This window comes from Phaenicophaeus curvirostris, chromosome 1 (genome assembly GCF_032191515.1).
Source record: "Phaenicophaeus curvirostris isolate KB17595 chromosome 1, BPBGC_Pcur_1.0, whole genome shotgun sequence".
NCBI lineage: Eukaryota > Metazoa > Chordata > Aves > Cuculiformes > Cuculidae > Phaenicophaeus > Phaenicophaeus curvirostris.
Window position 1 is genome coordinate 4,460,271 of NC_091392.1, and position 9,977 is coordinate 4,470,247.

At 42.2% G+C, this 9,977-nt stretch overlaps 1 protein-coding gene across 3 annotated transcripts; it reads left to right on the forward strand.

Annotated features, from left to right (window-relative positions):
• The first annotated feature begins 34 nt into the window (after positions 1-34).
• On the forward strand, positions 35-9,583 carry ATP5F1C (ATP synthase F1 subunit gamma). 3 transcript variants are annotated; one of them, XM_069867585.1, is made up of 10 exons: positions 35-158; positions 2,616-2,650; positions 3,586-3,717; positions 4,583-4,787; positions 5,206-5,349; positions 6,055-6,119; positions 6,707-6,862; positions 7,983-8,079; positions 8,902-8,938; positions 9,448-9,583. In XM_069867585.1, exons 1-9 carry the CDS (start codon positions 112-114, stop codon positions 8,906-8,908), a joined length of 888 nt encoding a protein of 295 aa, XP_069723686.1. In that variant the 5' UTR covers positions 35-111; the 3' UTR covers positions 8,909-8,938; positions 9,448-9,583. The 3 variants fall into 3 exon arrangements, with proteins under 3 accessions (XP_069723686.1, XP_069723764.1, XP_069723838.1); XM_069867663.1 differs by lacking the exon at positions 8,902-8,938; XM_069867737.1 differs by lacking the exons at positions 8,902-8,938; positions 9,448-9,583 and having other exon boundaries at positions 7,983-8,083.
• The last annotated feature ends 394 nt before the right edge of the window (positions 9,584-9,977 follow it).

Sequence of the window (9,977 nt, forward strand, 5' to 3'; positions counted from 1 at the left end):
CGGAAGCCCCGCCCACTCCCTGGCGGAAGTGCCCGCGCGCCGGCGGTAGTTCCCGCCTCCTGGCGGGGCGGGAGCTCTGACCTTCAGCGGGGCTGCGGGGGAGGTGCCGCCATGTTGGCCCGGGGAGCCACCGCCGTCGCGCTTTACCAGCCGCAATGGTAACGGCTGGGGGGCCGCAGGAACGGGAAGGGCCCTGTGGGGATGGCGGGGGTGCGTCCCGGATGTGGGGGGAAGAGAGCGGCGGGGTCGCTTTGTGGCTGTGGCGCGGCCGCCGCACGGCCGGGCCCTGCCCTGAGGCGCTGAGGGCTCTGGTGTGGCTGGGGGAGCGTGAAGGTGAGGGGAGGCAGCTGCCAGGGGCTCTGTTCTGTCAGGCACGGGTGTGTGGAAGGCGAGAGGGGGAAGGCAAGGCAAGGGTAGGGCAGGGTGGTCAGGTAGGGGTGAGTGGTAGGGGCAAAAAGAATCATAGAATTACAGATTACTAGGGTGGAACGGACCTCAAGGTGATACAAGAATTATTACTGTTACAAAGAGTGGAGTGATTTTGGTATAAGCTAAAACAGAGTTAAGTCTGATCTAAGAAATTGAGTTTATTGATAGTTAGATATAATGTCCGTCTGATAGCATGTTTTCTTTCAGACAGTGTTTTTCCAGACACTGTTCATTCTTCGGAGAACATCGTGTCTTGTGTTAACTATGAGCTGTGCAGAACAGATGTATCTTCTGTAATCACCTCTGTTTGGAGTCTCTCACTATCTCAAATGCAAAGTCAAGCAAAGAGCTGGAGCCAGCTCCAAATCAACAAGAGTTTTGACTGTTGTGAAGTTGATAATAACATTAAAATTTGTCCTCAGAAAGTATCACGATAGTCATGGCCATGTAATTAGGAAATCTATTCTGTAATCAGCTTTTGTCTCACTGCACATAATTGATGGATATCACTCCCATGTATTACCCAGGCCTGATAAATGATGCTTGCTTTCTAAAATTCCAAAACGAATCAAGGAGGTCTTATAGTGACCTTCCAGTACCTGAAAGGGGCTGGCAAGAAAGCTGGGGAGGGACTTTTCACAAAGGCTTGTAGTGATAGGGCTACGAGCAATGGGTATAAACTGGAAAGGGGCAAATTTAGACTAGACATAAGGAAGAATTTCTTCACCATGAGAGTGGTGAGGCACTGGCACAGGTTGCCTAGGGAAGTTGTGGATATGCCCTCCCTGGAGGCCGGGGTGAATGGGGCTTTGAGCAACCTGGTCTAGTGGGAGGCATCCCTACCCATGGCAGTGGGATACGAAGTGCATTTAGGGTTCCTTCCTACCCAAACCATTCTATGATTCATTCTATAATTCTGTGACGTGGGAAAAGCAATGAATGTAATCTATCTGGACTTCTGCAAAGCCTTTGACATGGTTCCCCACAACATCCTTCTCTCCGAATTGCAGAGATAGGGATTTGATGGGTGGGCTGTTCAGTGGCTAAGGAATTGGTTGGATGATCAGGTTCAGTCAGTGGCTTGGTGTCCAGATGGAGATCTGCGACAGGTGATGTCCCTCAGGGGTCCATACTGGGACCAGTGTTGTTTGATATCTTCATCAATGATATGGACAGTGAGATCATGTGCATCCTCAGCAAGTTTGCAGTTGACACCAAGCTGAGTGGTGCAGTTGCTACACCAGAAGGATGGGATGTCATCCAGAGAGACCTGGACAAGCTGGAGAAGTGGGCCTGTGAGAACCTCAGGAGGTTCAACAAGGCCAAGTGCAAGCTCCTACACCTGAGTCAGGGCAGTTACAGGTTCAAAACAGGATGGTTGGATGATGTGACTGAGAGAAGCCCTGCGGAATAGGACTTAAGGGTGCTTATTGATGAGAAGCTTGACATGAACTGGCAATGTGTGCTCGCAGCCTGGAAGGCGAACTGTATCCTGGGCCGCATCAAAAGAAGCCTGATCAGTAGATCAAGGGAGGTGATTCTACCCCTTTACCCTGCTCTGGTGAGACCTCATGTGGAGTATTGTGTCCAGTTCTGGAAATTCCAACATAAAAACGATATGGAACTGTTGGAATGGATCCAGAGGAGGGCCACAAAGATGATGAAAGGGCTGAGAGAGATAGGGTTCAGCCTGGAGAACGCTTTTCTTCTGGAATCCCATTAGAATCTCCCCAGGAGCAACTTATACTTGTTACCCCTTCTCTTTTCTGTGTGACTCCTCTAAAAAAGGGAGTCTATCCTCTTGGTAGGCACCCTTTATGTACTGGTACATGTTAATAAGGTCTCCCCTAAGCCTAAGAGGACAGCTTCGGAGGTGACAGGCTGTGCAGAAGGCTCTGCCCTTCTTAGGGCATGGTGTAGTCTCTTGCCTTCTGAAATTTGTTCCTTGCTGTGTGACCCTTTCTTTACATTGTGCTATTATATCCAAGGCAGTGGATAAATAGATTAAATGGTGTAGGATGCAAGGGGAAGGGTGGAGGGTATGCATACAAGGCATAGTTTAGACTGACTTGTCCCTACCACAGATGCTTTTTCAAAAAGAGCATTTCTCTGGAAGGGACCTGGACAGGTATTGGTTTGCAGGAGAACTAGTGAACTGTCTTAATTTCTCCTGTGTTCATTTTCAGGGGCCAAGTCAGGAATATGGCGACTCTAAAAGACAGTAAGTGCTGTTTTCGTTTGATTTTGAGAGAGTGAAGGTGTTGCAGGAAAGCCATGTGTTAAAAAGTAATTTTGGTTAGCCTCTGTTGGATAAACTGATGTGATGAACCATCACATTGATATATCAGCCACCAGCACTTCTTGTATTAAGCATATCCTTTAGAAAAGGCATTGCTTAAAATGGTTTCAGTGCTAATTCAGATGTCATTTCAGTAAATGTATGGTTTTACTCAAACACAGTTAAAAATTACTTTAATGTATGTGCTAGGCCAGATATTTTGCTCACCTTTCAGAATGAGTTTATTTTCTGTTATGTTTACTTCCCTGTGCATTTATCCAACATTGGAGGAAAAAACATTGATTGAGTGGTTTTTCTTTGATAATGCTTTTTCAAGCCATTCCTGATAGGTTCCTATTCAGGGATATTGTCTTGGAATTGCACTTGTCTGTACAAACACCTGTTTTGTTTTCTTTTTGCATCACTATTTTTATTAATCTTGTTTTACCACAATCTAAACAGAGGAGGTAGTTTATTTTGTCTCTTTATGGCGTGGGGTCTTTTTTTTTTTTCCTCCCCTTGTCATCTAGGAAAAGATGACATTATACTCAAATCATATACCTCAAATGATAGATTTGTGAAACATGTGGACAGGGGAGGAAATAGTAAATAGTTGGGCTAACTGTTAGATAAATGTTATGTCTGGCAGAAAAAACATAGCTGTTGTAAAGATTAATTTGGGTCAGATTGCTACTGTTACTGCTTTTTTACTGTAAATACTAAGGACATATCCTTTATGGGGTTTATTTGTACGTTGTTTGTTTTCTTTGAGGAGCTTGACAAAACGTTTTGGGAGGGTGGTTGCTAGCATTTTACTGCTTGATTTTGATGTCATTATGCCTGGTACAGTCCATGACCTTCAACCGTTACTCTTATAGTTACCAGGCGCTTGAAGTCCATCAAGAACATCCAGAAAATTACCAAGTCCATGAAGATGGTTTCTGCAGCGAAATATGCAAGAGCTGAGAGGGAGCTGAAGCCTGCAAGGATCTATGGAACAGGAGCACTGGGTGAGGCAAGACTCTTGTGATGTGGGAACAGAAAAGGAAGGCTTTCATGGTGGTAATAAAGTACCAAGGCTTTTTTAACCTTTTGATAGGTTTTTCCCAAAAGAATGTCCATCTGTAAGCCACCCCGAGTATTCCTTATCAATGCTTTTTGGAAAGTGATATTTTAGAGTTCTGATGTGAAATTCATTATGATTTCTGATTACTTTTTGAACTTTTTGTGGTTGTTTTTGTTAGTCATAAAAGCACCATAACTCAGAATTTTTGCCCTGCTTCTGTCTGTCAATGGAACTGTATCCAAACTCTGTAGCATCTACAGCTGCTGCCAAACGTCCTTGGGGACCTTTGGGCTGCATATGCGCCTGTGACACTAGACTTGCACATTGAACTTAAAGTCACTACTCAGGTAGGTTTAGATTAGCTATTAGGAAGAAATGTTTTCCTGTGGGGGTGGTGAGACACTGGAACAGGTTGCCCAGAGAAGTTGTGGATGCTTTATACCTGGAGGTGTTCATGGCCGGGTTGGATTATGCTTTTTGAGCAAGCTGATCTAGTGGGAGGCATCCCTGCCCATGGCAGGGGGAGTTGGAACTGGATGATCTTTAAGGTCACTTCCAACCCAAGTCGTCTGTGATTCTGTGACACTGATTGTGTGATATCTGATGCAGACATATGGCTGGCCTTGAATTGTTTCTTTGTCCCCTCTGGTCAGATAACATGCAAACTTGAATGATTGTGAGGGAGATAAAAATCATCTGGCTGTGATTTGGAAGCCCTTGAGAAATTATATTAGCTAGAATAAGTCAGGTGTTTTCATATGACCTTGCTTTCTGGCGCCCTTGAATAACTTATCCTTTTTCTTTTTTAGCTCTCTATGAGAAGGCAGAAATAAAGGCACCTGAGGACAAGAAGAAGCACCTCCTTATCGGCGTGTCCTCTGACCGAGGTCTTTGTGGTGCTATCCACACATCTATTGCTAAAACCTTGAAGAATGAAATTACCAACCTCACAAATGCTGGGAAGGAAGTTATGGTGGTTGGAGTAGGTGACAAGATCAGAGGCCTCCTTCAGAGGTAAATAGGAGAATGGTTTGTTTTGGTGGCTTTGTTTGGTTTCTGTGGTAGAAACTTCAAGATGGCTTAGGAAGCTGTGTGGTGTTCCCAGGCAATGGCATTTAATGGAACTGTGCTAAATTCAAGTTGCTATGAAACAAAAAATCTGCAGCTGTGCTGAAAGTGGGGATTGATCATCTGGATGTTCATGAAACTGCTGCACAGGACCATTATATTTATGAAATAAAAATCTGAAAGCTAATAACACAAGTGCTGTTACACATATGTCTTTATTATTGAAGCTATCATAATAATTTAACTGAAAAAATAAGGAAAGTTTCTCTCAGACTAATTCAGAATCGTAAATCAGTCTTGCTTGCCACATCGTTTTATGTTGGAGCATCCTCTTGGTTCTAACACAGATTCACTATTACTGCAGGACACATGGCAATTACTTCCTGCTGACATTCAAAGAAGTGGGACGGAGACCTCCGAGCTTTGGAGATGCTTCTATTATTGCCTCAGAGCTGTTAAACTCTGGGTATGAATTTGATGAAGGCTCTGTCATCTACAATCGATTCAGGTAAGATTGAGATGAAACTGCACTGGAAAAATACGTGTGTAGAAGGCTTCAAACAGCACGTTGGCCCGATGAGGTTATGTGAAAACTGACTGTGATGAATTGTCACCTTTACTTTATTTCTCGAGAAGTGTGTTTTATTATGTGTAAAGAGCTGTTGGGCGTTTTTTTAATAGCTGGGATTGGAATTATCTCTTTACCTATACAGTGGGTGCTGTTGTATTTCGTCAGCATGTCATTATATCCATGTGGTAGCTGAGATCTGTTCATCAGGTTTACAGGAAAACTTTGTGGAATTAGAAGGCCACAAGTTGTGTGCTCTAATTTGATTTTAAACCCTCTTCAATTTGAGGGGAGACCTCATCCCCTACAAGTACCTGAAAGGAGGTTGTAGTGAGGCAGGTGTTGGTCTCTTCTGCCAAGTAACAAGTGATAGGACAGGAGAAAATGGTCTCAAGCTGTGCCGGGGAGGTTCAGTTTCGATATTAGGAAAAATTTCTTTACTGGAAGAGTGGTGAAGCATTGGAAGAGGCTGCCCAAGGAAGTGGTGGAAGTGGAAGTCACCTTCCCTGGCAGTGTTAAAAAAATGTGTAGGCATGGCACTCTGGGACATGATTTAGTAGGCACGGTGGTGTTGGACCGGATGACCTTAGAGGTCTTTTCCAACCTTAATGATTATATAATTCTAATGTTACACATTTTATGCAGGTCTGTCATTTCCTACAAGACCGATGAAAAACCGATCTTCTCCCTTGAAACAGTTGCTGGTGCAGGTAAGTAGTGAAGTAGAAACCATCATTTAAGTGAAGTGATAAATCACAGAATTATTCTGAACACAGGAATATGGTACTAAAACATCTCACTGCGTTCATCTCACTGCGTTCATCTCACTATGTTTTAGTATGGCAGTCCAAGGTGCTGTTGGGCAAGAACTTTTAAGAAGAAATGTTGTTCTAATTTTGTTTAGATATTCCTAAGTAAGAACTAATTATATTCAAAACTCTTTAAGTTCTTTTGTTTTCAGCACTGAACAGCCTGGGTGCTGAGTAATTTTGTATTACTCATAATGGTTTTGCAGCAATGTACAGGAAAACTAAACATAATACAGCAATGATGTATTTGGCTTTGGTCAGAATCTGACTTCCCTAATGTCAGATTGAACTAAAACACACAAAAAATTCTTTATCTCTCTGCTATTTAAAATTTTGTTATGAAAGTACGTGTAGGACTTGGAGAAAATCCCTCCGCAATGCTTTAAGTAGAGACATAGGCTTCCCTAGTAGTTTTTCACGTGGCATTGTATTGTTTTGCTAGAAGTGATGTCTTGCATTACTCTTAAGTCCACTCTTATATTTTACAGAAAGCCTGAGTATCTATGATGATATTGATGCTGATGTGCTGAGAAACTACCAGGAATTTACACTAGCAAATATTTTGTACTACTCACTGAAAGAATCCACCACGAGCGAGCAGAGTGCTAGGATGACCGCTATGGACAATGCTAGCAAAAATGCTTGTAAGTCTACACTGTGGCCTTCCCTGGACTTAAGCGGCTTAGCATGAAAGTACTGACCTCCCTTTGCATAATTCTGTTTCCAAAGTTATAAGAAATGAGCTGATTTCTCTCTTAATTCCATTTTAAGTTTGTTTTGTTGAGCCAGTTCTTCCAAAATTCTTTTCTGGACCTGCGAACCTTATTTAGTCCCTGATAAAGAGGGATTGCAGTCACATATATGGGAAGCAAGACTGGGTAACTGAAAGTGAAATCACAGATACTTCAATAAGAATATGAAATACTAAACTAATCTTGTAATAGGCAAATATTCTTCATGCTCTTCTCATGTGGCAGGTCTGAGGATTTCTAGAGTTTTTTATAAACCTGTACCTACTTGTGAGCCCAATGTAATTAGTACTGCACCAATTTAAAAGCGGAGAAACTGAAACAGTGGTTAAATACTTCACCAGCTGTCATGTAGCAAGTTGAGAATAGACAAGTATTCCCTGGAAGGTGTCCAAACTGAGCATAGTGTGAAGTATGCAATTGGTATTAGTGGGATAATGAGCTCATCATTGTTATGTGGCATGGTGACAAGACTTCAGTCCTCAGAAGGCAATGTTGCATAAAAGATGCTGGTGACTGAGTGAGGCCGATGTGCAGTTGGGCTACCTGGAGCTGTAGGTGAGGCTCTGCTGACTGCCTTGTCTTGAGAGAAAGAAGTGATATCTTCTGTGTTTAAAAAATGAAAAATGAAAAAATATTATTTCAAAGCAATCTGGCTCCCTTTGCCAGAACAACAGGAACTTGAAGGAAATACCAGTGTAGTTAATTGTGAGTGAAAAGTAATTTAAAAGCAAATAATGCATGCTTGTGTTTTAAAATAAGCTACGTCATACCATGGTATTTACTGGTCTGTCAACTCTTCGTCAGGTGTTTTACCTCAGATGCCTCAAGCCAAATTATTGAATTGTCTGGATTGTCTCTGAGAAGTTATATGTATGGGAAAAACACAAAGTACAGTCAGCCGCCTTGATCATTTGTGTGGATTTACAAGACTATTTGACACAGTTCACACAGCTTCTTTTGATCTGTATTTGAATACTTATGTGTTTAAATTCCCATCTTAATTTTTTTCTAGCTGAGATGATTGACAAATTGACCTTGACATTCAACCGTACCCGTCAAGCCGTCATTACCAAGGAGCTTATTGAGATCATCTCCGGTGCTGCTGCTCTGTGAGTACCTGAACAAATATGAAATAGGAGTTGTTGCAAAGTTGTGTAATGCTTGTGTGTCCTGCCTCCGTCAGGTTAACATGGGAGGTTAGGGTATGTAGGCCCTAAAAACAAAGGGAAGACAGTCTGTGGTGTGACGCCCAGGTTTTACAGCTTGCACAGTTCTAACAAGTGTGAAGTTTGGCAGTCTTTTGTGGCCAGATAAAGTTAAAAAGCTGGTAAAATAGATCTTTAGCCTCAACACATATCCTTGCCTGAACAGGCAGTGTTTTTCCTCCTTTTTGGCTTTTGAGTGGATTTCCCCACTCCTCCTTTCTACCTGGGTTTTCCTACTTTGTCTGCTCAAAGAGCTCGGTGGTTTTGGATGGGAGAGAGCAACTCAGGTGACTGAACTGCTTTTGGCTCAATTGGCCTGTAGTGATGTTCAGAGCAGAGAGTTTGGGGGTGGAAGGAGGGGTTCCAGTCTGTTGATTCTGATTGTATGAAGTTCAGGGTTTTGCTTCTTTCCTTGCAAAAGCAGTTTTACGAAGGTGTGCATAGCAGGTTACAAATGTGTGGGCTTAGACCACAGTTTGCAACTGCGTGCAGTTAATGTTTTGCATCTAACAGCTGCCAATCTGTGCTATACGTGGACGCAAATACATGTGTCAATATCCTGTGTGTTTACAAATGGCTGGAATAGCTGTGATATAGCAGTTACCTGTTGTATTGTGCTCCTCACAATACATTTGTGGTCAAAAATACATGCATTGTTTTGCCTGAATTTGCATGAGTTGCTTCCTAACCTGCTTGTTCTGTTTTTTCTCATAATACCATAACCAGGGATTAATCGGAAAAAGCGGTTCAGCCAATCCAAGAGGTAAAGTTATGAAATAGAAACTAGATTGTGTTTTAAAATTAACTGACTGAGTTTTGAAGTCAAACGAGAAAGTTGGAACTCTGTTGTGGGTCAGACAAACTGCTCTTCCCAAAGAGCTAGGGTACAGCCTATTGCTCATTTGAAACTGTCTGAATGAAAAGGTCTTCAGTGTCAATAATTTTCAGCAGAATACGTCCAGGATAGCACACAGCCACATTGGGCTTTTTTCTGTGTTACTGGATTTGTTTGCAGATACTATTTTAATTTTTTTATAGTGCCCTGACCTTATGCAATGAGTTAAAGTGCTGCATGTAAGTCATTGTACCTAAGAGGATTTCTGTAGCGACATAAGCATATTCAAAATTTAAAACTTCAAGGAAAAACAGACTTGATAAAGAGGTGGTGGTGGGAAGGAATATTAGTTATTTTTTTATTTAAAACTTTTCTCCTCCAATTCGAATACTTCTGCTCATTAAAAGGATTTTAATTTTCTTTTATTTTTCTTGCAGGTGAAGAAGAGCTCTTCTGAGCATATGGTTTAACCTGCCTGTGTCTGTGTAAACAAGACCGCTCTGTTATTTTGTGAAGTGGTAAAGCCACAGAAATCTGTAACTTCTTACAATAAACCACCTACATGAAACAAAATGCTTTTGGCTGTCTGTGGAGCAAATGCTCTTGGTGGCTAAATACCTGGGCTTGACTTGTGTATGCTTTGAAATATCATCTTTTTAAAAGCCATGCTTTACATTTGTAATGTATGCAAAAACATGTAAGCAGGTGTTTCTTTTGAGGAGTGGAAGAGATTGTCTTCACCTTGTGTTTGGAAGCCGTTGGTTTGTTACGTACATTGTATTGTGCGCTGAAGGAGGAGACTGGTGTAACCTTTCTGCATTGTCCAGTCATAACACTGATGTCTATCTTATTTGAATACCATGTTGAACCTCATGGTGTTCAACGAGGCCAAGTGCGAGGTCCTGCACCTGGGTCAGGTCAATCCCAAGCACAAATACAGGCTGGGTGGAGAATGGATTGAGAGCAG